Genomic DNA, 27816 nt, shown 5'->3' with positions numbered 1-27816 from the left:
TGGCATCTGCTCTCTAAAACAGTAGGGGAGAAATGTTTGCTGTCTTTACTGTTCAGATCGCTGTCATGTTTGAATGAGTCTTACTCTTGTAACTGAAAGAGCATTTTTTTTTTTTATATTTGTAGGCTGTTATATTTTAACAACTAAAATCTGTAGGCTATATAAACGTATTTTAATTGGTTTATTTTGTTATTGACCAATAATCCAGGTGAAAGTGTGAAGAGGATTGTTTCCCCATGATGATGAATCAGTTTAGTGTTGTTATGGTGATTTTGGGTTTGCATCATCTCTACATTGCACGTGGCCAGGTGAGTACAACACGTGTTCTAGCCAACAACTACTGCTCTGGTTTTGTTTCTCTTCACTGATGACTTTTTAATGGAATGTTGCTTCGATTTTTAAAATGACCACTTTAAAAAAAATGCTTGCTACTTAAAAAAAAAAAAACGATTAATTGTAATGCAAAGACACAACTATTACTGATACTAAATCCATATTGTGCATTTTTAAATAAGCGATGTCGTATTACCAAAAGGCATCTGTGGTGAAGTGAATGGATTCTATTTAGTTGAGCATTTATCCAGCTGCATAAACAAGAAGATATCCATGGCATTCTGACACCTAGGAGCTGCAAATTGTGCCAATAAAAAAAGACTGACCTCTGGGATCACCCTTGCTCTTTCCTTTTCTCTTATATCAGTGCATAGTGCTGTCATTATAGTCTAACAGTGTGATTGTGTTTGAAAAAGCTATCTAAGTTGAGGCAGAGCCACTAGAAAGTGTTCCTTACACATTTGGAGAACTTGGAGACTGTTTGTGTTTGGTCACTAATTCCTGACACACTACATTTTCACACAGGTGGGACTTCAGTAATTGGAGCAAAACATTTCACAAGGAGCTCTGACACTGAAAACCTCACCTTTTACTCCGGTTTCAGTAAATACTACGTATACTTTTTAAAATGTTGTTTGTGTGAAGTGAGCAGCCACACACTGGTGATACCTCAGTGGGTGTTTCCCATTGAATGGAGCCAAACATGACTGTCTATAGTTTGCACTTGAAATAAAGCACATTTGACATACAGTATCCATTTTCCCCGAGAATGTGCAAGGAAAGCTATTGACATAGTCCTACGGGTTTTTAATAATATGTCTCCTACCACTGATCTGTAATTAATAATTCACTAACCTGGGTAGGTAGGTATCTCTTGTCATGTTGATTTGAATCATTGGATCCCACTACAGTGTTACTCCACAGTAAACTCATTTCATCTTTCATTCACTCACCCAAAGCATTTAGGGTCAATTCCACCCACAGCTGAAATCTTAAAATTGTGGCTGTCTACTGAATGATCTGGACCATGCTATGCACCCCACAGGACTGCCCGTCAAGGCAGGAGCTGCAGAGCTCTCTGCGCCAGGTGGAGAAGTTGCTGTCAGCCCAGGAGGCCTCCTACCAGCAGAGCCTTCGCTCCCTGAGGAAGAGACTGAGTGCCCTAAAGAACAGCAGTACTGTCAAACACACCACCAAGGTGCACAACGGTGAGAGAGAGAGATACAGTGACTGCTTAGTTTGTCATTTGCACATGGACGTTTTTTCTCTTTTATAATATATACTGTATATACTGTATAGTATTGCACTAGCACTTTGATAGTTACTGGACTTACCATTGCCAATGTCTTGTCTCATGCTTGTCCATCTGAAAGTGCCATGGTTGTATTACTGTTTGTACTGTGTTTCTCTCCCTCTCCCTGTCCAGCCACCTGTCCTAAGCCTGAGAGCCTGGCTTACGGCAGGAGACTGGGGAGGGTGTTTGGTGTGGGCCACGAGGTGCACTTTGTGTGTAAGGCAGGTTATGAGCTGCTGGGGCCCCAGACCAGAGTGTGTCTGGCGTCTCTGAAGTGGAGCGGCCAGCAGCCCACATGCAGGGGTGAGTCAAAGCCCACTTCTGTCTGTGTCTCTGCTCCCTCCGTGCCTAGAATGATACCATTGCATTATTCTACTATGATATGGTGCGTCATTTATTACTGTAGGTAATATTCAACACTACTGGAGTACTATCTCTGTGTATGAGTGGGGAGCCCCTTGTTTTATACTGTACTGTAACATGTGTAGACTCTGTCTCATTGCTCTTACTTGCTCTGCTTAGTGGTGTAATATTTCTGGTCCCTTAATGTTCCCCAGTCTTAAACACTGTGAGCAACATTCCCACCGCCCTACCCACGCCGTCCTACTTCTCCTCCCCCTCCACTTCATCCTCATCCATCTCCACGTCCTCCCCGTCCTCTACCCCCCTCTCGTCCTTCGTTCGTCCATCCCGCTGCACCCAGTTCCAGGGCTCCTCCCACTGCATCTGTGATGCAGGCTTCACCATAAGCGGCCGCGACAGCGACATCTGCACAGGTCAGTACGGCCGAACCTTACCTACGGCCAAACCTTACCATGGGCTCCTTTAGTTCATGAGTTTCCCTTTTAAGAATCAATCGGTTCTTAGAACCAGATTATCCTAGATCTGTATGTCATGGGATTTTATATAGGAGTGCGGTCAGTGTACAGTTGTGATTTTGGAAGTGGACCCAATACATCAGAGCTTACAAAATATGTAGCCTGGAGTTTTTTCTATATATACTGAACAAAAATATAAACACAACATGCAACAATTTCAAAGAGTTTACTGAGTTACAGTTCATATAAAGAAATCAGTCAATTGAAATACATTCATTAGGCCCTAATCTATAGATTTCACATGACTGGGAATACTGTTGATTACAGATACCTTAATTAAAAGGTAGGGGCTTGGATCCAAAAAACAGTCAGTATCTGGTGTGACCACCATTTGCCTCATGCAGCGCGACACATCTCCTTCACATAGAGTTGACCCGGCTGTTTATTGTGGCCTGTGCAACGTTGTCCCAGTCCTCTTTAATGGCTGTGCGAAGTTGCTAGATATTGGCGGGAACTGGAACACGCTGTCGTACACGTCAATCCAGAGCATCCCAACCATGCCCAATGGGTGACATGTCTGGTGAGTATGCAGGCCATGGAAGAACTGGTACATTTTCAGCTTCCAGGAATTCTGTACAGATCCTTGCGACATGGGGCCGTGCATTATCATGCTGAAACATGAGGTGATGGCGTCGGATGAATGGCACGACAATGGGCCTCAGGATCTTGTCACGGTATCACTGTGCATTAAAATTGCCATCAATAAAATACAATTGTGTTTGTTGTCCATAGCTTATGCCTGCCCATACCATAACCCCACCGCCACCATGGGGCACTCTGTTCACAACCGCTCACCCACACAACGCCATACACGTGGTCTGTGGGGCCGGTTGGACATCATGCCAAATTCTCTAAAACATCGTTGAAGGCGGCTTTTGGTAGAGAAATTAACATTACATTCTCTGGCAACAGCTCTGGTGGACATTCCTGCAGTCAGCATGCCAATTGCACGCTCCCTCGAAACTTGAAACATCTGTGGCATTGTGTTGTGTGACAACAAAACTGCACAAATTAGAGTGGCCTTTTATTGTCCCCAGCACAAGGTGCACCTGTGTAATGATCATGCTGTTTAATCAGCTTCTTGATATGCCACACCTGTCAGGTGGATGGATTATCTTGGCAAAGAATAAATGCTTTCTAACAGTGATGTAAACTACTTTGTGCACAACATTTGAGAGAAATAATTAAAAGAATTGTGCATGGAACATTTCGGAGATCTTTAATTTCAGCTCATGAAACCAACACTTTACATGCTGTGTTTATATTTTTGTTCACTGTATATCAGTGATATATTGAGGAACTGTGTTTCAGACATGGATGAGTGTCAGCTGTTTCCGCTGGCACAGCCTGGGCGCCTGTGTATGCACACCTGTATCAACACCCCCGGCAGCTACCACTGTGTGTGCCCTCGCGGCTACAACCTGGCCAGAGACCACCGCAGCTGCAAAGGTCAGGACCACAGACCAGACCATTCCACCAATAAGAGCTACCACAGTACCTTGGCCTTAGCCAGTGGTTGTTACAGGGAGATTGTATTTTGATACCAACTCTGATATTTAGCTCTAATAGTGTCCATGGCTTTTGTTGCTTTGTAATTGCAATGGGAACTAATGGTAACTCTGTATTATATGATAAAGTCTTTCCAGTAAAACTGAAGCTTTGGAGATGTGCCGTGGGCTCAGTGGGGACCAGACTTGGTTACATGTGTTTCTTTTCTCCCTCCCCCTCCACCTCTGGATAGATATTGACGAGTGTGAGAGCAGACTTCACAACTGCACCCTGGACCAGGTGTGTGTGAATACGTACGGGGGGTTCCAGTGTGTGCAAGTGGAGTGTCCTCGCATCACAAACGCCACGTACATCAAGACCTCTCCTATGTGAGTAACTGCTGTAACAAAAACACCACTTATATCCGATCTGGTGTCACTCCGCTTCCTGTTTTAACCAAATCATGTTATGGTTTTGTACTAAGAGACAAAGCTACACTGATTCAATGAAGGAGGAGATTCCCTACACTCTCAATCATTTTAAAACAAACATACAATTTAGCTGTTTCTGTGGAGAGAGAAAAACGTTTTCATTTCATTGTCACCACAGTGCAGCTCCACCCATCATTTGGCTCACATAACCTCATTCACCCAAATTACCCCTTGCACTAGACAATTATTTTTTTATTGCTCATACAAATAACTACTACAATTAAGACAGATATACAATAGAAAACAACATTATTACAGTGGTTTGAGGAGGTGAGTTTGGATTTATTTCTCAGTTATATTTACTGGGTGAAACAAGAAGAACCATCCTCTCACCCTATTCCTGACCCTCCTCTTCCTCTGTCCCTGTCCCAGGCGGTGTGAGAGGAACCCGTGTGTGGTGGGGGACAAGGCCTGCACCCAGGCTCCCAACTCTGTCTCCTTCCACTTCATGCCCGTGGTCTCCAACATGTCCGCACCAAGGGTGCTCTTCCGGGTGTCTGCGGCCCGTGTGCTGGGTGACACACTGCGCTTCGGCCTGCTGGGGAGTCGCGGCCGCAGCCACTTTAGCATGCAGCGCTCTGGCAGGCAGACGGGCACCCTGCTCCTGGTGAGCCCTGTGCAGGGCCCAGCTACACTGGAGGCAGAGGTAGAGATGAGCGAGCTGGAGCGACAAGCCCTGCTGGGACGCTACCTCACCAAGGTCACCCTTTTCGTCTCCCCCTACGGTTTCTAGAGTGATGGAAAGGGAGAACGGAGGAGGAGGAAGAAGGGAGGAGGGGGTGATGAGAGAGCACTGTCAGGTGTGGAACTGGAGGAGCGAATCGAACCACTGGGAGAGCATTGTGGATAATGGCGAAGGGGAGGCCTCTGTGTAGATGGGTGTGGGTTTTTTCTGTCCTTTACAGAAAGTCCTGAACCAGCCATACTGTTAATGTGGATGTGTTTTTCTCCCTTTGTCGGTAGAGGGATCATAGTAAATAGTGGTTTATAAACACTCCTCGGGCTTTAGGCTGCTCTCTTGTTATCACCTTGGCGAATTTGAGGTATTTGTATGAATAAACCAGAATGGTTCGTTGTGTTTAATTTCAGTGGGGAATACAATGTGTTTCTTTGGGCTATGGAATTTGTAGCTCTAATATCAAAGGCAGACCACCACATCAGCTATAATGCACATACATGAGAAATGTATTAAGAATTTCAGTATTTTAGTGGTATACGTCTATATTTATAGTTTTGTACATGTTCGGTTTTGTGTAAGGTATTTGTGATTGCAGATCCTCTTCAAACTATATGTACTGTACCTTTTTTCTTAATTTCTCAGTTGTTACCATTTTGGTTTATTGGATATTCTCTGAATAGTTCATAGAACAAAAATTGATCCATTACCAATAGAGCATGTAATGCTTCACTGTGCATGTAATCAAGCATCATATTGTATGCCAGGGCAACATGGATGACACACTTGTCCCACTCACAAGGCTATTGGGGCTGTCTTGGCCAGCTGATCGATGAGCGTTCAATTAAATCGTTCCACCATCCCATCACATTGCAGATGATAGGGGCTGGTCCTGGTTTTCTTAACTCCCAGCAACTGGCAAATGTCTCCATCTACCATCCAAAGAACACTCAAAGTACAATATCTAAAAAGTCCTATACAGTGCACCTGATCCTTACAGAGTGTAAACTACCTATCCATCCACCCATGTATGCAGAGGAAGGCAGAGTGGAGTAGTTTTGAACTAGGCTGGAAAAAATGTAACACTCCAGTGTCAGACAGCAGACACAGGATCGGTCCCAGTCTCTGGCCTCCACACTGTCATCTATCCATCCATCTGACCATGACTGGATGCAGCTGGAAATAACTCCAACATGCGTGTACATGCGCACACACACACACACACACATATCCAGAATGTCACAGGTCAGTACTTCAGATGGTCACGAGGCTAGTCTACATGGGGAATAGGACATCATTTATGTCTGTGTACTCTGCATAAGGCCCTTCTTTGTAGAAATGATTTTATCGGGAGCTGTATTATCCAACTCTGACTACTGGGGCAGGTTGAGGTTGGACACATGAAGGGTTAACCACATGCAAGCAGACTAGTAGAGCACAAAACAAAGAAGCATGTTCCCTCCAGACATGTAGTTCACTAATCATATTTAAACATTTTAGTAATTCAACAGACACTCTTATAGGAAGCAGCAATGTTTTGGTTACAGGCCCAATAATCCTAACCACTAGTCTACCTAGCCGCCTCATGGCCTGAGACCACCTCTGGCATATGGTATGTCTGAGTATTCATCCTGAATGTAGTTAGCTACTTTGAATGGCCAAGTCTAGTATAGCCAGACCCACAGAGTAGGCTGGCATGCAGATGAAAAAAAAAAGAAGCTGTTTCACTCAGGCATTCTCAATTAGTCTACTGAAGCAGTGATCACTGGGTGTGCTTCAGAATTGTTTATCAAACCTGGCTACTCGTAGCCATAGACTAGAGGATTTGTGTGCTAAGGGCTGGAATGAACACAGATCCTTCCTTGTTTGGAACCTAATCAGAGTGGTAATGTAGGTTAGTGTAGGGATTCTTCTAGGAGACTGGTCCCAGCCCTATAACCTCCCTCCTGTCCTGACTCCTGTCAGTCCTGTTCCTACAAAACAGTGGACAACATAAAAACCGGCAGACTTTATTAACAAATTGTCCAACTTCATCGGTATAGGACAGAACTCAAAACCAGGGAAATGCACTGTTATTCTGTTACATGGCATAATCAGAGATGAAAGCAAAGGACCTCCATACATTTATACACAAGAACATAATTACAAAACATATTTTTCATCATAATAATCTTAATCATATGTTATAGTGTTTGTTATAGTAATTAAATTTTGACTGGATGAAAGCTTTTGACAGACAAAAATAACAGTAAGTATTGATAGATTGAACTACTCAACAGAATTCAATGCCGTCTTGGTAGCACAAGACAGGAGCGCTGGTAAAAAAAAAAACGGAACAATTGCAACGCGTTCTCCCAAACTAGGTGCCTTTGATGGAGTGTTTCCCTTTCCCAAGTCTGGGGTGTGACAGCTTTGAGGGGCGCATGTACACACACACACACACCTCTGCTCAGTTTGAAGGGGAGTTAGGAGTAGGCTAGGGGCTTCTAGTGTATATATATATATATATATATAATGTATGTGGGGGATCCCCATCTGGGATTTTCAGAGTAGGCGCACACATTGACAAATCTACCTTTTGCATGGTTACAGCGGAGGCCATTTAAATTACATTTATCAATTGTTTTTACAAGCAAGGAGGGAAGCGCTCACAGCTCACACCAATTCAAGAACAAGGCAATGACATAGTAGCAATGAGGGGAAAACTCTAAAGACTCATTTACATGGCATGACAGTTTGTTTTGAGAAAGAGATTGTTGAATCATCGTGAGAACGCATTTGAACTCCTCCTTGAGAGGGCTTTCCTCTGTTCGGATTGGATTTGTTAAAGTTTAGATCCCATCTGAACAAGTACTTTAGAGTTCAGTAACTAAAACCGAGCCAAGATGCTCCTGGAGTGACAACATCCAGCCCCTCCCCCAAACTCATCCCCACCACCACCACCCGCTTCCCTTAACCTAGCCTCAGCTACCAGGCTTCGCTCAAAGGTAAGGTGAAAGGCTGTGGCTACTCTTAACCTGGTCTAACAACAGGGTACTTCACAGGCAATGAAGAAAAAGGCAACAAGAGAACAATCAAATCAAAAAAGGGCTCACCAACTTTGACCATTAGTAAACAAATAAATAAGGCTATGACCAAACAATATCAATATCTCTCTATATATATATAGATATATATATATAGATATATATATATCTATATATATGGGTATTGGTGTATATATATATATATATATATATATAATAACAGAAAAATGTGCAACGGTTCCAGTATCCTTTCAAACAAAATCTTCACATCTCTATAAGCGTTAATCTGTATTGTATATCTTAATTTTTCCCCCATTTTTCCCCCTCATTATTCTTGGCCCTTTGTACCACCAACCATTCTTCAATACCAATACCCATGGTTTAAACCTGCTACCCTACAGGTTTCACTCCTTGAAAACTAAATGAGACACTTGTTCGAAGACCGTTTTCCAAAGGAGACTTATCTTTCTGCACAATCCGTCAGTGTTGTGTCCACTCAAGACAAATTAGACCCAGCTCTCTGTCAAATGCTCACTGTTAACGGAGTACCTTGAGAGAAATGTGTGTGAATGCCAGTCTGTTTGATGCAAACCGTTTCTCTACCATACCACCCATTAAGTTAGCATCATGCTAACCCTACCACAGGCCAAGCATGGAGTGACTGGAGTACCGTTTCAGACTGTACTATCTAAGCAGGCATCCTTGCCACTGGAGCCATCTATGATACACTGCCAGGTCTATCAGCATAATCACGAATAGATTAATCAATATAATTATCATCAGCTTTAAGGAGTGTAAGACTGATATAATATACTGTAGGCTACAGGACTCCTCTCCCATGAGGCTCAGTCAGTGGAGGACAGTTCAACGCCACACCTGGCAGTCCCATGGCAAATCAGTGAATCTAATACCCATCGGCAACCTGAAGTCTGTCAACCACCTCGTCCTCTCAGAAGAACAAAAATATAATAGAAAAACAGCATTAATACTCCTCTTTCACAACTGTCAGACACACACACACACACACACACACACACACACACACACACACACACACACACACACACACACACACACACACACACACACACACACACACACACACACACACACACACACACACACACACACACAGTATCAGTACTGAAATCATTGAAAGCCTCTCAGGCAGGCCATAAGTAAGGAGAGGTTCTTTCTCACATAATAACTCTTCATGCTTACTGAGAACCCACCTCCCCTTCTGACCCACCAACCCCCCACAAATGCAACATTTCTTAAAAGAAAAAAAAATATTGCATCTCAATGAGACGGAAAAAAAAAAAAAAAAAGAAAACACTGCAAAAGAAACCAAAAGCAGAATCCAAATCAATAAATAATGCTTATGGCCTAGCAGGCTGGCCTAGCCCGGCGGTACAGGTCTGTTAGCGTTAGCTGGTTAGCAGTGGAGCGATAGAGGACTAAGAGGTGGCGGCATCGTCCTTCTAGACGTCTCCTGTAGAACATAACATGAAGACTTGGCTTTCATCAGTCAGACACTGGAGTGGAGTTGGAGGGGTTATGTGTCGGTCTCACAGTTGGGGCATGTGGGCTCTCACACCAGTAAAACTGGGAGACCAACCACCATAGGGGAGTGTGGGTAATGTAGGCCAGGCCCCAAAGTGGCCCTCCGACGACATAGCGATGATGACAGGGAAGCTTGAATGGCTTCCCCATAGAGCCCAGTCTCAGGGAGTGACGTAGAGGAGGCTTGGGGGGTAAAAGAGGGGGAGAGAAAGTAGGGGAAGATGGTTTGTACATGGAGTCAGGCTGAGGTGGGGGCAGTTGGGGCTATGCTGAGGGAGGGCCCTGTCCAGGTTTTTTTTGTTGCTGTTGGGGCCCTCTGAGGCCCCCCTCTCTACCTGTTCTTCTGCTCCTGCATTACTCGCTTGGTGATGCGGCCGCACAGCAGGCCGAACAGGAAGAGAACGCACACGCCCAGGCCAATCATAGCCAGGATGTAGTTCTTGGAGGGTGAGGTCATCACCTGCATGGCCAGGTCTGAGAATCCTTCGGCCGGGGCCACCTGGGAGGGACAGAGGGGAGCAGGTGTGGGTGTCAATCAAATTATGGAAAAGTAGAGAGGTTTCAATGTGAAATTGTGTGAGTTCAATGCTAGACCATAGGAGGGTAAGCATCCACTGTAGTGTTGCACGGTATACCAGTACCGAAGTAATATCCCCGTACCAAAACCTCATGATACCAAAATTTTTGAATACCATAGTACTGTTTCATATGGTACTAAATACTTTTTCAGCCCTACCGATCTAAAGAACCTGCTGGCACCTGTTATAAAATGTGTATAAAGTCAGTTTTGTTTAAAAATTCTGTTGAATTTCAGCAACAGCCACTAGCCTCCGGTATGCACAGCTCTAATAACATCCCCTTTACTTTCATGCGCATATCACGTGTGGCAGCTGTAAATCAGCCAGCTGCATCCCCTACCAGACCTCACTCACCTGCTTCTCTCAGCATACCCTACCAGCCCTCACTCACCTGCTTCTCTCAGCATCCCCTACCAGCCCTCACTCACCTGCTTCTCTCAGCATCCCCTACCAGCCCTCACTCACCTGCTTCTCTCAGCATCCCCTTCCAGCCCTCACTCACCTGCTTCTCTCAGCATCCCCTACCAGCCCTCACTCTCTCACGTGCTTCTCTCAGCATCCCCTACCAGCCCTCACTCACTCACGTGCTTCTCTCAGCATCCCCTACCGGCCTTCACTCACCTGCTTCTCTCAGCATCCCCTACCGGCCTTCACTCACGTGCTTCTCTCAGCATCCCCTACCGGCCTTCACTCACCTGCTTCTCTCAGCATCCCCTTCCAGCCCTCACTCACCTGCTTCTCTCAGCATCCCCTACCGGCCTTCACTCACCTGCTTCTCTCAGCATCCCCTACCAGCCCTCACTCACTCACGTGCTTCTCTCAGCATCCCCTACCGGCCTTCACTCACCTGCTTCTCTCAGCATCCCCTACCGGCCTTCACTCACCTGCTTCTCTCAGCATCCCCTACCGGCCTTCACTCACCTGCTTCTCTCAGCCTGCTCTTCATGCTCATCTATTCCTCCATCAGTTTTGTTAAACATCATTTAGCCACGATGGTGAGCGGGGATGCAGACCCAGACCCTGATGACTCTTCTGTTAGATTTGTACATGTGTTACATTGGAGCAGCGTGCAAAGCGAGCAATGTGGATACATGGTTATTTCATCGCCTGTTATAACCAAGACCACAGACTAGTCTGTGAGCAGAGCGAAGTTAGAGCGGAACACGCCCAATTTCACCGTCGCACGCAGCGAGATTCCCAAAAGGATGGAGTGTCGGCCTTTTCCAATTTCGCTCCAGTAGAACTCACTTCAGGAGCTCAGGGCATGCCCGGCCCAGCATGCATTTGTAGTCTACTTGTGTGCTGCTATAGCCCCTTGCTTTCGCTACCGTCATGGAGTTCACTAAATATTTTCATAAAGATACTGATAGACCACACAGGTGCTAAATCAAGGTGACTTACAAAGATCAGGACCAAGAGCAAGAGAGGGAGTGCAGTGATGTAGTGTCCACAACTAAAGAATCATTGTGGAATCTGTAAAGATACCTATCCCGAAAGCATGATGGTGTACTTACTACGTGCACATGCTAAAAGAAAGGAATGAGGTGGGTAGATAACTAAGTGTGTCATTGCCTAAAATCCTTTGGGCCTACCTACAGAAAAAAAATAAAACAACTCTGCATCTCTGCAGGAGTGCCGGCAAGAGTGGCCAAAAGGGTGTTTTGCATCCCCAGTGGCTCTGCAAGTAAGGAGAGGATATTCTCCGCTGCTGGCCGGCTCTCCAGGCACCATCGCATGAGACTGAAGCCAACGAAATGTTGTTTAAATGCTGAGCGCTTTATGTCCCTACCAGCCTATTGAGTCACACTCACAAATGCATTTCTTTGTAGGCTATAGCCTTGAAGTAATATAGCCTAAATAATACATCTGTGTTCCTTCTTAGGCTCCCTGTCTGGCTCCTGACCTATTTAGAGTGTTTATATGCTGTTTAATCTGAAATGATGTTTGCTTCTTACATTCACCTTTTCATGTTAATTCAAATACTTTTAATTCAAGTCCATATGGTTTGGTTTCAATACTTCAAAACCAAATGGTAGGTCCAGGTAGTCACAAAAATAGATGGGTGTTAGTTAGATTTCCAACCGCTCAACTCCGCTCACATGCTCTAGTCTGCAGCTTTACAGCAGGGGAAACGTCTCGTCTCTAGTCGAAACGGTGAAAGAAATATGAGCCCTATTACTAGAGGTGCCTTTTTCCTTTCTATCTGGATTCGGGCGCATTTTATATCAATTTCACAAACCATGTCGCGGGGGCGTTTTTAAACTAATCCCGGGTCGCTAATTATTGGTGTTGTTACCTAGATAGCTAACAACCTGGTAAATTGACAGTAGATTTAGGCACATTGGAAGAAAGGAAAATGGTCTGCTACTCGTGAGATGTGCTTGAAAAAGGTAGGATTCCTATAGGCCTAATGTAAAAATCTATTTCTGGTGCTACTTAAATTCAGTTTGTGTGTGTGTTTATGAGAGTCAGGGAGACAGAGAGAGTGTGTGAGGAAGGGAGTGTGTGTGTCTCCGTTAACTGAAGAGTAAAGGTTTCATGCAGTGTTTTCCCCTTACTGACACAATGACATTCAGATCATTATGCATGTTTATCACAGGTTGGTGGCACCTTAACTGGGGAGGACGGGCTCGTGGTCATGGCTGGAGCGGAATGCTATCAAAGACATGGTTTCTATGTGTTTGATGCCATTTGCGCCATTCTAGCCATCATTATGATCCGTCCTCCATTCAGCAGCCTCCACTGATGTACAGTTGAAGTTGGGAGTTTACATACACCTTAGCCAAATACATTTAAACTCAGTTTTTCACAATTCCTGACATTTAATCCAAGTAAAAATTCCCTGTCTTAGGTCAGTTAGGATCACCACTTTATTTTAAGAATGCGAGATGTCAGAATAATAGTAGAGATAATTATTTATTTCAGCTTATATTTCTTTCATCACATTCCCAGTGGGTCAGAAGTTTACATACACTCAATTAGTATTTGGTAGCATTGCCTTTAAATGATTTAACTTGGGTCAAATGTTTCAGGTAGCCTTCCACAAGCTTCCCACAATAAGTTGGGTGAAGTTTGGCCCATTCCTCCTGACAGAGCTGGTGTAACTGAGTCAGGTTTGTAGGCCTCCTTTCTCTATAGGATTGAGGTCAGGGCTTTGTGATGGCCACTCCAATACTTTGTTGTCCTTAAGCCATTTTGCCACAACTTTGGAAGTATGCTCGTGGTTGTTGTCCATTTGGAAGACCCATTTGTGAACAAGCTTTAACTTCCTGACTGATGTCTTGAGATGTTGCTTCAATATAATTTACCTCCCTTATCCTACCTCATTTGCACACACTGTATATACTTGTTCTCAACTAGCATACCTGGTTAAATAAAGGTTAAATAAAATAAAAAATAATATCCACAATTTTCCTCCCTCATGATGCCATTTATTTTTTGAAGTGCAACAGTCCCTCTTGCAGCAAAGCAACCCCACAACATGATGCTGGCACTTCCGTGCTTCACGTTTGGGATGGTGATCTTCGGCTTGCAAACGTCCCCCCTTTTCCTCCAAACATAACGATGGTCATTATGGCCAAACAGTTCTATTTTTGTTTCATCAGACGAGAGGACATTTCTCCAAAAAGTACAATCTTTGTCCCCATGTGCAGTTGTAAACCATAGCCTGGTTTTTTTAAACGGCGGTTTTGGAGCAGTGGCTTCTTCCTTGCTGAGCAGCCTTTCAGGTTATGTCAATATAGGACTCGTTTTACTGTGGATATAGATACTTTTGTACCTGTTTCCTCCAGCATCTTCACAAGGTCCTTTGCTGTTGTTCTGGGATTGATTTGCACTTTTCGCAACAAAGTAAGTTCATCTCTAGGAGACAAAACGCGTCTCCTTCCTGAGTGGTATGACGGCTGCATGGTCCCATGGTGTTTATATTTGCGTACTATCGTTTGTACAGATAGAAAGGTGGTACCGTCAGGCGTTTGGAAATTGCTCCAAAGGATGAACCAGACAGACCTGTTAATGTTTCTTTAAGAAGCCCTCCTGTTCTCCACTGAGTGTGTGGACAGGTGTCTTTTATACAGGTAACGAGTTCAAACAGGTGCAGTTAATACAGGTAATGAGTGGAGAACAGGAGGGCTTCTTAAAGAAAAACTAACAGGTCTGTGAGAGCCGGAATTCTTACTGGTTGGTAGGTGATCAAATACTTATGTCATGCAATAAAATGCAAATTATTTACTTAAAAATCATACAATGTGATTTTCTGGATTTTTGTTTTAGATTCCGTCTCTCACAGTTGAAGTGTACCTATGATAAAAATTACAGACCTCTACATGCTTTGTAAGTAGGAAAACCTGCAAAATCGGCAGTGTATTAAATACTTGTTCTCCCCACTGTATATATATTATTATGTATATTCGTTCCTGCCATTCCTCCAGCCAAATCTCAGGTAGGCCTTCGCAAATATGAGGAAATCTGCCATTATATATGCAGTCTTCCATTATGCACTGAACAGTGTGAAGTTACAGTCATTGAGTAGGAGTGTGAATTTCAGTGACAGGTTTTTTGAAGAATGTTTAGAAAACATGAACAAGCGTCCGGGGGGACGGGGCGAACAGATGTAAGTGCCTTAAAAAGTATGATGGCAATGTCTGACAGGTTCTCACTTGTTTTGAAGGGACTCGGGTGTGAGTGCTTAGTCAAGCTAGTGACGTGTTGCTGGTGGGTGTGTGTGTGTGTGTGTGTGTGTGTGTGTCTTGTTCACCTTGGCAGCGTAGCTCCACATGTCGATACGGTCCTGCAGTCTCTTCTTACACTCTGGCTGCAGACGCACCCTCTTGTCCTGCAGAGCCTCCATCAGACAGGACATCTCTGAGGAGGAACCAACGCACACTGTCAGGTAATCAAACTTTATTGGTTGTGTACACATATTTTGCTGATGTTATCGCAGGTGCAGCGAAATGCTCCTGTTTCTAGCTCCAACAGGAAAAAGGGCCAAAGCGGTAAGAGATGTGTGTACGATGGACAGAGGTGTGTATACAAATTGACCGTGTGCGTTACTCACGGCGTCCTCGTCCTGGTGGGATGGCAGCACAGTGATGTTTGATGTCCAGAGCACAGGCTGTGTGGAGGACAGGGTCCACAAAGATGTCTGCCTTACTCTCCTTCAGTATGTTCAACACCTCCTGCAGAGAAAACAGAGAAAGGCGTGAAGAAGGGAGGCATTTTGTCAGACACTCGACTCCCAGAAAGTGGAACACTGTTACATTCGAGGAGATGAGAACCACCCACCTTCTTGCAGCCCTCCACTTTGATCTTGAGCAGGTTGACTTTGAGACACTCCTCTACTTGACCCGTCTGTTCCTGGGCCGCAGCCTCCTCTGGACACAGCCGAGAGATCTGACACACAGACGCGTGTGTTAACTCAGTGACTTCCCCAATGTGAAAAAAAAACCTTAATAACGTGCGTAAACAGCAGAAATAGTATTGTGCAGGACCGGGCAGCCTACTCACCTCGTCAGTGCAGTGCAGCTGCAGCTGAGGGTCCAGTCTGTAGTCCAGAGCTGACTCCTGCAGGATAACCCTAATCTGATCCTCACAGTCAGGCGACAGACGCTGTGGACAGCATTACGCATTCAGTACACACATCCACACAGAGACATATAAAAAAAATAGAAAACCGCCTCAACACGGTAGTAACAACCCCCCCCCAAAAAAAGGTGAATGAAAAAAAACAACCATTAATCCAGTGCATTCTGACCTGGTCGGCGTATTTGAGTTTGAGACAGGAGATGACCTGTCCCTCTAGCTCGCTGTCCCCTGTAGCCTTGTTCAGGATGCTCTGGCAGAACTTCGGGATGTCAGCCTTACACGACTTCCTCAGCACCGGGTTCAACCTGTAGTCTGGAAAGGACACACGGGAGAGGAGGCAGGGTGAGAACCCCGGGGTTAGATATCGGGTGAGAACAGATGGGACATAGAAGTAATGCTACAGAGGTGCTGTGTTTGCATGCTGGAAGCCATAATCTCTGCTTAGATTGTGAGCAGTGGAGGCTAGTGGGAGGAGCTAGAGGAGGACAGGCTAATTGTAATGGCTAGAATTGCAGAAATGGAACGGAGTCAAATATGTGGTTTCCATATGTTTGATACCGTTCCATTAATTCCATTCCAGCCATTAGAATGAGCCCGCCCTCCTATAGCTTGTCCCACCAGCCTCCTCTGATTGTGAGCTATAGTGTGTGTGTGTGTGTGTGTGTGTGTGTGTGTGTTCAGTATCTACCCGTGTTCTGTGTGATCTGTCTCTTGGTGATCATCTGTTTACACTTGGGGTCCATCAGCTCGCTGTTCTTGTTCTGCTTCAGGCACTGCAGCATGTTCTTGGCATCAGCCTCAGTGCAGAACCGCTGGTAGAGACAGAACACTATGAAACTCAGATAGAACCCCGACGAAGGCAGCGTAGCTGTCGAAACGCTGGTTGTTATTATAAATGACATTCACTGCATGGGAGCCATAGACCATGCAGCTTTTCTCTTGTAAGAATCCCGGACTATAAAAACACTGGAAGAGAATACGCATGGGAGAGACCAACAGGCACCACAAGCCACAGTCATCCTGTCTGTCTGACAGTTTTACTAACTGCCAGGAACCTCTTTTTCAGGAAAATTATAATTATACAAAATACACTCAAATTTAAATTCAGACCCAATGCAATCAGCAATCATGGTTTGATTGAGGCGCCTTCGAGCATAACTACATTGTTGAAGACTTCCTTACATTCCTTGCATTTGCCTTGTCTTTGGACCTGTGTTCTTGTGTGCTAAAACGACGCAGTGAAAAAGTACATACCCGGATCATCGGCTTGCACACCCTCATGAGTTGGTAGTCGAGCTCTGAGTCCATCATCTCTACCTCCTGCAGCTTAAACACCTTGTGGTGACAGCGTTGGGTCAGCTGCTTCTTGTTCTCCTTCAGACACTCGATCACCTATTACAGAGAGGGCACTCGTCTTCATCGTCATAGTCATCCTCGTCAATCATTCTCATGTAGAAATATTACCGTTGCTAAACGCTTTTGTCTAGGGCATGACTGAGAAGCGAGGCTGTCGCCAGGCTGATGGGAATCAGATGGAGAGGAATGTGTTTAGAACATGCATTAATAATACTGACCTGTGCGTTTCCAAAGGCCACGTTCTGGCACAGCCGCCCGATGTCCTGCTTACAGGAGTCGTAGAGCTCAGGATCCAGACGGATATCCTCAGACATCTCCAGCTCCTCCACCCTCAGCTGCTTACGACACTTGACAGACACGCGCTGCTCCTTCATGTCCTGCAGAGTGTCGTTCCTCACCGTGGTGCTCAGACAGAGCACTACATCCACCCTGGAGGGAATGAGAGAGAGGGGAGCGAAAGAGAGAACGTTTGCTTGACAGTTTGTTCAACTAGTTCCGGGTTCTCACTCAGGCAGCACTCACTTCTTCTTGATGTTGGGGCAGAGCTTGAGCACGTCCTCTTTGCAGGCCATCTTAAACTTGTAGGAAAAACGGAAGTCTTTAATCTGGACCTGGGAGGGAAGAGAAGGGACGAGCAAAAGGAGAACAAAAGAGCAGAGAAATGGGAGTGAATCGACGGTCAAGGGCATGGGTTCAATTCTCACAGGGATCACACACATACTTATTATGTTTCAGATCAGGAGTCCTATTTGACTCGGCCACGCCTCCTTGCCCGTCCAACAATTCCTCATCTACCACCCCTTCTAAACGCGACTAGCCCCGATGCTCCTTCCTCTTCTTCCCCTGCCACGCTACAAAGTTTCTCCCTGCAGGCGGTCACTGAGTCCGAGTTGTTGAAGGAGCTCCATAAAAACATCTGGGTCAGATGGTTTAGACCCTTTCTTCTTTAAAGGTTGCTATAAATCGCCAAGCCGATCTCTGACCTTTTAAACCTGTCTCTCCTCTCTGGGGAAGTTCCCATTCCTTGGAAGGCAGCCACAGTGCATTCTTTATTTAAAGGGGGAAATCAAGCGGATCCTAACTGTTATAGGCCAATTTCTATTTTACCCTGTTCATCAAAAGTGTTGGAAAAACTTGTCAATGCCCCTCTTCTCACAGGTGTTATTACTACCTCTGAGGGTTTGGAGCTTGAGATAGTCACCTCATACATGTACTTGGGAGTATGGCTAGACGGTGCATTGTCCTTCTCTCAGCACATATCAAAGCTGCAGGCTAAAGTTAAATCTAGACTTGGTTTCCTCTATCGTAATCGCTCCTCTTTCACCCCAGCTGCCAAACTAATCCTGATTCAGGTGACCATCCTACCCATGCTAGGTTACGGGTCCTTAATTTATAGAGTGGTAGGTAAGGGTGCTTTCGAGCGGCTAGATGTTTTTTACCATTCGGCCATCAGATTTGCCGCCAATGCTCCTTATAGGACAAATCACTGCACTCTATACTCCTCTGTAAACTTGTCATTTCTGTATACCAGTCACAAGACCACTGGTTAATGCTTATTTATAAAACCCTCTTAAGCCTCACTCCCCCCTATCTGAGATATCTACTGCAGCCCTCATCCTCCACATACAACACCCTTCCTGCTAGTCACATTCTGTTAAAGGTCCCCAAAGCACATACATCCCAGGGTCACTCTTCTTTTCAGTTCGCTGCAGCTAGCGACTGGAACGAGCTGCAACAAACACTCAAACTGGAGAGTTTTAGTCTGTCTGTCTCTCCTCATTCAGACTCAATTATGAGTCTGAATGAGGAGTCTGAAACAGCCAAAACTGTCTTACTGACAGTTATGGCTGTTTCGTGTGATGCATTGTTGTCTCTACCTTCTTACCCTTTATGCTGTTGTCTGTGCCAAATAAGATTTGTACCATGTTTTGTGCTGATACCATGTTGTGCTGCTGCCATGCTATATTGCTACCATGCTGCTATGTGTTGCTGCCATGCTGTTGTTGTCGTCTTAGGTTTCTTGTCGTGATGTGTGTTTTATCCTATATTTTTAATCCCAGCCCCCGTCCCCGCAGGAGGCCTTTTGGTAGGCCGTCATTGTAAATAAGAATTTGTTCTTAACTGACTTGCCTAGTTAAATAAAGGTGAAATAAAATAAAGACAAATAAAATACAACAGTGCTGGGAGTATATTTGGAGTTGGGCCACAGAGACTCACCAGCTGGAAGTGTGTGACGCCCACGGCACACTTGTCGTTCATCTCCTTCTGGTGTTTGTTCTGCACCAGACACTCCATCAGATCCCCTGTGTCGATCTGGTTATCTGCCATCTCCTGGGAGAGAGAGAGTGAGAGAAATAGAAAGTGGTCAGGAGCCAAAGACCATAAGGGAAAAAGTTTGAGTACTGTTAGAGTCAGAATACAAAGCCATTGAAATACAGTATGTCTCTTGTCCTTATAAGAATCAGTGAAATCAGTTGAAGATGCAGTATGTAGAAACAGAAAACACAAAACAGAAAGAACAAAAACTAAACTTAAAACGGGAAGAATGGAAATAACGCACATAGAACAGATCTACCGCTTCTTTGACTTGCTTTCAACGAGAACAACAGATCTATAACTCACATTTCTTTTTTAATTATGGATCATTTGAAATTCTAGACTCTTGGCAGGATAGATATCCCTGTCATTGGTAGTGAAATTGAAGGGGGGGGGTTGGTGGTATGAATAGCCCTGAGAGAGAGCTCATCGCTGGGGTAGAGGTAGGACTCACGTGACAGTAGGACTGGATGACTGGCTCACAGGCTCGCATCAGCAGTGTCTCAATCTGAATGTCCTGGTGGGAGGAGAGAAGAACATCCTTTTACCATGTGACCAACCATAGTTTACCACAGCCAGTTCCTCACACAGAGCAACCAGTCAATGTGTCCCTGGTACTCCTTTCTTACCTCAGACTCCAGTTCAGTCAGGTTGCCCACCACATCTTTGCACTCTGACACCAGGTCTTCTAGGTGGTCCTGTAGACAGTCCAGCTCCTGGAACACCCAAAAATACCATGTCAGACTTCAATACAGAAAACATACACCTTGGTTATGCAATTATTACTGTGCCCCTGATCTAAGCCCAACATGGTTGACCACGTTATAGTTAACGAGTACAAAGCATTCTAAAGAAAAATGATCACGCCAGCAGTTACAGGCTACAATAAATAGATGATATGGTTTAATATGCAAGTGATAAGAATTGTGTGAGACAGACAGCAGGTGGTCTCGTCCAGTACCTGTCCAGACTCTGCCTTCTCACTGCACCACTTCCCCAGGTCGGTCAAACAGCGCCTCTGCAGCTCCGGGTCCAGCTTCACATCCAGCGCCCTCTGGTGGAGGATACGCTGCACCTCCACTTTACAGTCCCGAGACAGCTAGGAAATATCAAAGAATAGAACCCAACATTATAGTACTCAGGATCAGGGTTGGGGTCAATTCCCTTACAATTCAGTCAATTACAAGTCAGGTTACTTCCTGAATTCAAATGGAATTGAGGCCAACCCTGTTGAGGATGCAGGACAAGCGACAACCAGGCAATAGGGGACATTGGAGCCCAAGACAAGACAAGCAAGCAAGCATCAATGCTAATGGAATGTCCAATCAAAATGAATGATACTTTTGCTTGTAGTGTACCTTCAGTATATTGATTGGGTGATCACATTAAGACATTATCCCAACGTTGTCAATGTCACCAAGCAACCATTCCAGTCAAATATTCAAAGATTATTGTTATTTTCATTGCAAGGCTGAAGATCATTCCCGAGTACAGAGACCAGTACATTACCTAATTCCACTTCTGACACCAATGCCACATTCAACATGTAAAGGTGCACACGGATACATCAAGTGTTAAGCTATATAATTACATTTTCAGCAATGTGTTCAAATTGACATTCGACAGCAACAAAAAAAATCCCACATTTTCCCTCATTTTGACCAGAATCATCTTCAGGAATCAGAACCCAATCACATCACGATAATCATCATCATCACTGAACTTACTTACAATGTAACCTTGTTTTCCTGTTTGTTCCACTGCATTCCCCTTTTAAAAAGGACAACACTTTCAGGATGTACTGAAGACAGATGTACGGTATTTCTAAAGGTCTAAGTTTAGTGGTTAGAGCGTTGGACTAGTAACCGAAAGGTTGCAAGTTCAAATCCCCGAGCTGACAAGGTACAAATCTGTCGTTCTGCCCCTGAACAGGCAGTTAACCCACTGTTCCTAGGCCGTCATTGAAAATAAGAATTTGTTCTTAACTGACTTGCCTAGTTAAATAAAGGTAAAATAAAATAAAATAAAAATAAGATCACTTCAGACAATAGTTCTTTATGTGATTATTGTAAGTAAATCTATATCACTATTCCTCTACATTAGGCACTGATGCGTTTCCTGTGTGCAGTACGCAGCAGTCAATCATGAGTATATAAAGACATACGATTTGGACACACCTACTCATTCCCGGGTATCTTTATTTTTTACTATTTTCTACATTGTAGAATAATAGTGAAGACCTCAAAACTATGAAATAACACATATGGAATCATGTAGTAACCAATAAAGTGTTAAACACATCAAAATATATATTATATTTGAGTTTCTACAAAGTAGCCACCCTTTGCCTTGACAGCTTTGCACTCTTGGCATAGTGGGACTATCATTTGTTTTTCTACAGAACAATGACCCAACACACCTGCAGGCTGTGCAAGGGCTATTTGTCCAATAAGGAGAGTGATGGAGTGATGTATCAGATGACCTGGCCTCCACAATCCCCCGACCTCAAACCAATTGAGATGGTTTGGGATGAGTTGGACCACATAGTGAAGGAAAAGCAGCCAACAAGTGCTCAGTACATGTGGGAACTCCTTCAAGACTGTTGGAAAAGCATTCCTCATGAAGCTGATTGAGAGAATGCCAAAAGTGTGCAAAGCTGTCATCAAGGCAAAGAGTGGGTACTTTGAATAATCTAAAATTATTTTGATTTGTTTCACACTTTTTTGGTTACTACATGATTCCATGTGTTGTTTCACAGTTTTGATGTATTCACTATTATTCTACAATGTAGAAAACATCAAAATAAATAAAAACCCTTGAATGAGTAGGTGTGTCCAAACCTTTGACTAGTACAGTATGTAAATATGAATGCATGTATGTCTGTGGGTGCAATCCTACCCGCCGTCCCTGCTCCTCTGTCCGGTACGCGTGGCGGTACAGACAGGAGAAGATGGCGCCGGGTGGCATCATCTCGCTGGTCTCGTTCCAGCCGTGGGTGTGACACAGGCGGGAGGCGTCGCCCTGGCACTTCTTATACAAGATGGGGTCCAATCTGGGAGGCAGAACGTTTGTGTAAGGAACGGTCAATCAAATGCATCTAGAATGCCCTTTTTACATCAACAGTTGTCACAGTGTTTTACAGTCCTCCGGCCTTGACCCCAACGAGCAAGCAAGAGCACGATGGAGGAAGAAGACATACCAGGAAAATGCAATGACCAGGCATAATAAAAACCCTTATATGGAGCCTGGTCAGGCTCCTATATTAACGATACAGTGGTTAAAAAGGCTTTGAATGTGTGGAGGATTCCCATAAACTAGCATTGCCACTTACTTCCAGTCCCGTGCTATGAAGTACTGCAGCTCCAGCAGCCTGTGTTCACAGTCCTCCACCATCTTGTCTGTGTACAGGTGCTCCATCAGACACGACAGGATCCTACACAATCACAACAAACACACATTACCAGAGCTGAAGTATGACAGACAAATGATGATATATTTTTTGAAATCACTGTTCTGGTACTTCTCTTTCCTATTATCTATGTAAAGTGAGCAGGGGAGTGGAAGATTTTGGTGACTCACATCGGGTCTCCGTTGCGGATGTGTTTGCAGGCTGTCTGGATGACAGACTCACAGGCCTCGTTTAGGGCCCGGTCGATACGGTAGTCTGCCCCAGGGTCTGCCTCCTGGATCAAAGTCTGGAGCTGGGGGGGGGGGGGGGGTCAATAACATCCAATCAATCGATAGAAATAAAAGTTGGGGGAAAAAACATTATTTGAAGAGGATACAGTACAGTATGTCTATTTTCGTTCTGGTCCATGGCTGCTCTTTAAAGCTCCAAACTTAATGATTGTGCCCTTAATCTCAGTCTTGATAACTCATCTCCTAATATCTATGGTGAGATTTTGTAGGTGAACTGAACTCACAGCTTTCTGGCAGAGGTTGTCGATGGCGCCCAGGTCTCCTCGGCCTACCCTCATCAAACAGTGCAGGGTGCGTCCCTTGCGGTGGAGTCCGGAGCAGTGGGCCTCGATCTCCCCACGGCAATGCAGCACAATCTCTGGGCTCAGAGAGAAGTCCTCCATCAACATCCTCCTGTAGTCCAACATCTCCCCCTGACATTCACCGCTCACCGTACGACCTAGAACACACACACACAAAGACGTCAGAAAATGTCATGCAGGAACTGCAAGTAGGGCACTTGAAAGACATTTAATTTCATTAACTGAAGAGAAAAACACTAAAAGTAACACCAGAGTGACACCATGTGAGAGTTTTGTACTCCAAAGGCAGATATACAGTACCAGTCAAAAGTTTGGACACACCTACTCATTCCAGGGTTTTTCTTTATTTGTACTATTTTCTACAATGTAGAATATTAGTGAAGACATCAAAACTATGAAATAACACATGGAATCATGTAGTAACCAACCAAGTGTTAAAAAATATATATATATAGATTTGAGATTCTTCAAATTAGCCACCCTCTGCATGACAGCTTTGCACTCTTGGCATTCTCTCAACCAGCTTCATGAGGTAGTCACCTGGAATGCATTTCAATGAACAGGTGTGCCTTGTTAAAAGTCAAGTTGTGGAATTTCTTTCCTTCTTAATGTGTTTGAGCGAAGCAGTTGTGTTGTGACAAGGTAGAGGTGGAATACAGAAGATGGTCTTTTACCAAATAGGGCTAAGTCCATATTATGGCAAGAACAGCTCAAATAAACAAAGAGAAATGACAGTCCATCATTACTTTAAGACATGAAGGTCAGTCAATGTGAAACATTACAAGAACTTTGAACTGTTTCCTCAAGTGCAGTTGCAAAAACCATCAAGCGCTATGATGAAACTGGCTCTGAATGGATGATCTCCACGTGTGTGGTTCCCACCGTGAAGCATGGAGGAGGTGGTGTGATGGTGCTTTGCTGGTGACACGGTCAGTCATTTATTTAGAATTCAAGGCACACTTAACCAGCATGGCTACCACAGCATTCTGCAGCGATACGCCATCCCATCTGGTTTGCTCTTAGTGGGACTATAATTTGTTTTTCCAACAGGACAATGACCCAAAACAAGGAGAGTGATGGAGTGCTGCATCAGATGACCTGGCCTCCACAATCACCCGACCGCAACCCAATTGAGATGGTTTGGGATGAGTTGGACCGCAGTGAAGGAAAAGCAGCCAACTAGTGCTCAGTATATGTGGGAACTCCTTCAAGACCATTGGAAAAGCATTCCAGGTGACTACCTAATGAAGCTGGTTGAGAAAATGGCAAGAGTATGCAAAGCTGTCATCAAGGCAAAGGTTGGCTACTTTGAAGAATCTAAAATATAAAACATATTTAGATTTGTTTAACACTTTTTTTGTTACTTAATAGTTTTGGTGTCTTCACTATTCTACTACAATGTAGAAAATAGTAAAAAAAATAAAAAAAAGAGTAGGTGTGTCCAAACTTTTGACTGGTACTGTACATTTACAAAACATAAGAGATAGAACAGGTGGACACTCAGATATAGGTTAGGAAGACAAGAGCCAGCCCAACCTCTGTGTACGGCAGACTCCAGACAGAGTAGCAGGTAGGAGAGGCGGGCCTCGCGGGCACGGGGCATGTTGGTGTCCGCGCTGCAGCGGTACTTCCTCAGGTCCGTCTTGCAGGCCTTGGCCAGGGAGTAGCTCACCTTGTAGTCCTGGGCAATCAGCTTCTGACGAGTGGTCAGAGCATCTCTGCACTGTGGAGGACAGCCACAACACACAACAGCTCTGGTCACAATCACTCTGACTTATTGACTAATGAACAGAAGAACGAAAATAGATTGACCAGAACAGACATTCCAGTTTTTCCCCTAGGATTTGTGGGCGTGGTAGTGGTCATTGCCAATGGCGCTGCCTCCGCCCAAAATTTTAGAGGCCCTCCTCTTGGCCACAGAGACAACATTTTGCTGTTTTAAAGTAACTGCCCAGTGTTTCAGATTTCTATAATTACTTACAATAGCAGTGAAACAGTTATTTTCCAAAAATGTTAAAAAGCAGCTTTTCTTTGTTGGAATGGTGTGGGCGTACCTCAACAACAGAATGGTGTGGGCGTACCTCAACAACAGAATGGTGTGGGCTGGTTTTTGAAGTGTTTTTTCTCCAATTTATACTTTATAGGACGAGTCAACAACATTATTTGAGTATGCGTTAACACAAACTTTTAAAAGGTGAGATTTTCACTGGGCAGTTACTTTAAAGCTAGTTTCCTGCAATTCTACACATTTTGCAGGGCTCAACATTAACATTTGTCCTTGTCTGGGACAAGTAAATAAAATAAATTTAGTGGACAAGAATATACAGTGGGGAGAACAAGTATTTGATACACTGACGATTTTGCAGGTTTTCCTACTTACAAAGCATGTAGAGGTCTGTAATTTTTATCATTGGTACACTTCAACTGTGAGAGACGGAATCTAAAACAAAAATCCAGAAAATCACATTGTATGATTTTTAAGTAATTAATTTGCATTTTATTGCATGACATAAGTATTTGATACATCAGAAAAGCATAACTTAATATTTGGTACAGAAACCTTTGTTTGCAATTACAGAGATCATACGTTTCCTGTAGTTCTTGACCAGGTTTGCACACACTGCAGCAGGGATTTTGGCCCACTCCTCCATACAGACCTTCTCCAGATCCTTCAGGTTTCGGGGCTGTCGCTGGGCAATACGGACTTTCAGCTCCCTCCAAAGATTTTCTATTGGGTTCAGGTCTGGAAACTGGCTAGGCCACTCCAGGACCTTGAGATGCTTCTTACGGAGCCACTCCTTAGTTGCCCTGGCTGTGTGTTTCGGGTCGTTGTCATGCTGGAAGACCCAGCCACGACCCATCTTCAATGCGCTTACTGAGGGAAGGAGGTTGTTGGCCAAGATCTCGCGATACATGGCCCCATCCATCCTCCCCTCAATACGGTGCAGTCGTCCTGTCCCCTTTGCAGAAAAGCATCCCCAAAGAATGATGTTTCCTCCTCCATGCTTCACGGTTGGGATGGTGTTCTTGGGGTTGTACTCATCCTTCTTCTTCCTCCAAACACGGCGAGTGGAGTTTAGACCAAAAAGCTCTATTTTTGTCTCATCAGACCACATGACCTTCTCCCATTCCTCCTCTGGATCATCCAGATGGTCATTGGCAAACTTCAGACGGGCCTGGACATGCGCTGGCTTGAGCAGGGGGACATTGCGTGCGCTGCAGGATTTTAATCCATGACGGCGTAGTGTGTTACTAATGGTTTTCTTTGAGACTGTGGTCCCAGCTCTCTTCAGGTCATTGACCAGGTCCTGCCGTGTAGTTCTGGGCTGATCCCTCACCTTCTTCATGATCATTGATGCCCCACGAGGTGAGATCTTGCATGGAGCCCCAGACCGAGGGTGATTGACCGTCATCTTGAACTTCTTCCATTTTCTAATAATTGCGCCAACAGTTGTTGCCTTCTCACCAAGCTGCTTGCCTATTGTCCTGTAGCCCATCCCAGCCTTGTGCAGGTCTACAATTTTATCCCTGATGTCCTTACACAGCGCTCTGGTCTTGGCCATTGTGGAAAGGTTGGAGTCTGTTTGATTGAGTGTGTGAACAGGTGTCTTTTCTACAGGTAACGAGTTCAAACAGGTGCAGTTAATACAGGTAATGAGTGGAGAACAGGAGGGCTTCTTAAAGAAAAACTAACAGGTCTGTGAGAGCCGGAATTCTTACTGGTTGGTAGGAGATCAAATACTTATGTCATGCAATAAAATGCCAATGAATTACTTAAAAATCATACAATGTGATTTTCTGGATTTTTGTTTTAGATTCCGTCTCTCACAGTTGAAGTGTACCTATGATAAAAATTACAGACCTCTACATGCTTTGTAAGTAGGAAAACCTGCAAAATCGGCAGTGTATCAAATACTTGTTCTCCCCACTGTATACACTAAACAAAAATATAAACACAACATGCAACAATTTTACTAAGTTACAGTTCATATAAGGAAATCAGTCAATTGAAATACATTTATTAGGACCTAATCTATGGATTTTACATGACTGGGCCGAGGAGCAGCCATGCCCACCCACTGGTGAGCCAGGCCCAGCCAAATCAGAATGAGTTTTCCCCCATAAAAAGGCTTTATTACAGACAGAAATGTTCCTCAGTTTCATCAGCTGTCTTGGTGGCTGGTCTCAGATGTTCCCGCAGGTGAATAAGTCGGATGTGGAGGTCCTGGGCTG

The 27816-nt window shown here is 44.5% G+C and overlaps 2 protein-coding genes across 3 annotated transcripts in view; one reads left to right on the top strand and one right to left on the bottom strand.

The window, feature by feature from the left end:
* Nucleotides 1-56: 56 nt before the first annotated feature.
* Nucleotides 57-5622, top strand: LOC139530202 (fibulin-7-like). Its single transcript, XM_071326399.1, has 7 exons — nucleotides 57-308; nucleotides 1379-1541; nucleotides 1760-1930; nucleotides 2185-2403; nucleotides 3817-3954; nucleotides 4247-4382; nucleotides 4857-5622. Exons 1-7 carry the CDS (start codon nucleotides 237-239, stop codon nucleotides 5215-5217), a joined length of 1260 nt encoding a protein of 419 aa, XP_071182500.1. The 5' UTR covers nucleotides 57-236; the 3' UTR covers nucleotides 5218-5622.
* A 1531-nt stretch (nucleotides 5623-7153) lies between these two features.
* LOC139530200 (Golgi apparatus protein 1-like) overlaps nucleotides 7154-27816 on the bottom strand; it is a 51393-nt gene continuing 30730 nt past the window's right edge. Inside the window, exons 7-26 of one of the 2 annotated variants that reach the window (XM_071326389.1) lie at nucleotides 25120-25306; nucleotides 23506-23720; nucleotides 23162-23283; nucleotides 22914-23015; nucleotides 22481-22634; nucleotides 21314-21352; nucleotides 20544-20681; nucleotides 20212-20298; nucleotides 20037-20099; nucleotides 19484-19597; nucleotides 17789-17877; nucleotides 17485-17695; nucleotides 17165-17302; nucleotides 16599-16722; nucleotides 16080-16222; nucleotides 15833-15934; nucleotides 15611-15718; nucleotides 15384-15504; nucleotides 15084-15190; nucleotides 7154-10248 (exon numbers count right to left, since the gene is read on the bottom strand). In XM_071326389.1, coding sequence (XP_071182490.1) covers nucleotides 10081-10248; nucleotides 15084-15190; nucleotides 15384-15504; nucleotides 15611-15718; nucleotides 15833-15934; nucleotides 16080-16222; nucleotides 16599-16722; nucleotides 17165-17302; nucleotides 17485-17695; nucleotides 17789-17877; nucleotides 19484-19597; nucleotides 20037-20099; nucleotides 20212-20298; nucleotides 20544-20681; nucleotides 21314-21352; nucleotides 22481-22634; nucleotides 22914-23015; nucleotides 23162-23283; nucleotides 23506-23720; nucleotides 25120-25306 — 2532 coding nt within the window. In that variant the 3' untranslated portion in view covers nucleotides 7154-10080. The remainder of the gene's footprint in view (nucleotides 10249-15083; nucleotides 15191-15383; nucleotides 15505-15610; nucleotides 15719-15832; nucleotides 15935-16079; nucleotides 16223-16598; nucleotides 16723-17164; nucleotides 17303-17484; nucleotides 17696-17788; nucleotides 17878-19483; nucleotides 19598-20036; nucleotides 20100-20211; nucleotides 20299-20543; nucleotides 20682-21313; nucleotides 21353-22480; nucleotides 22635-22913; nucleotides 23016-23161; nucleotides 23284-23505; nucleotides 23721-25119; nucleotides 25307-27816) is intronic. The other variant, XM_071326391.1, reaches the window with a different exon arrangement.

The sequence above is a fragment of the Salvelinus alpinus genome, chromosome 9 (assembly GCF_045679555.1).
Source record: "Salvelinus alpinus chromosome 9, SLU_Salpinus.1, whole genome shotgun sequence".
NCBI classification, from domain to species: Eukaryota; Metazoa; Chordata; class Actinopteri; order Salmoniformes; family Salmonidae; genus Salvelinus; species Salvelinus alpinus.
The sequence above is the reverse complement of the archived record's forward strand: the minus strand, read 5'-3'. Positions and strand labels throughout refer to the sequence as shown.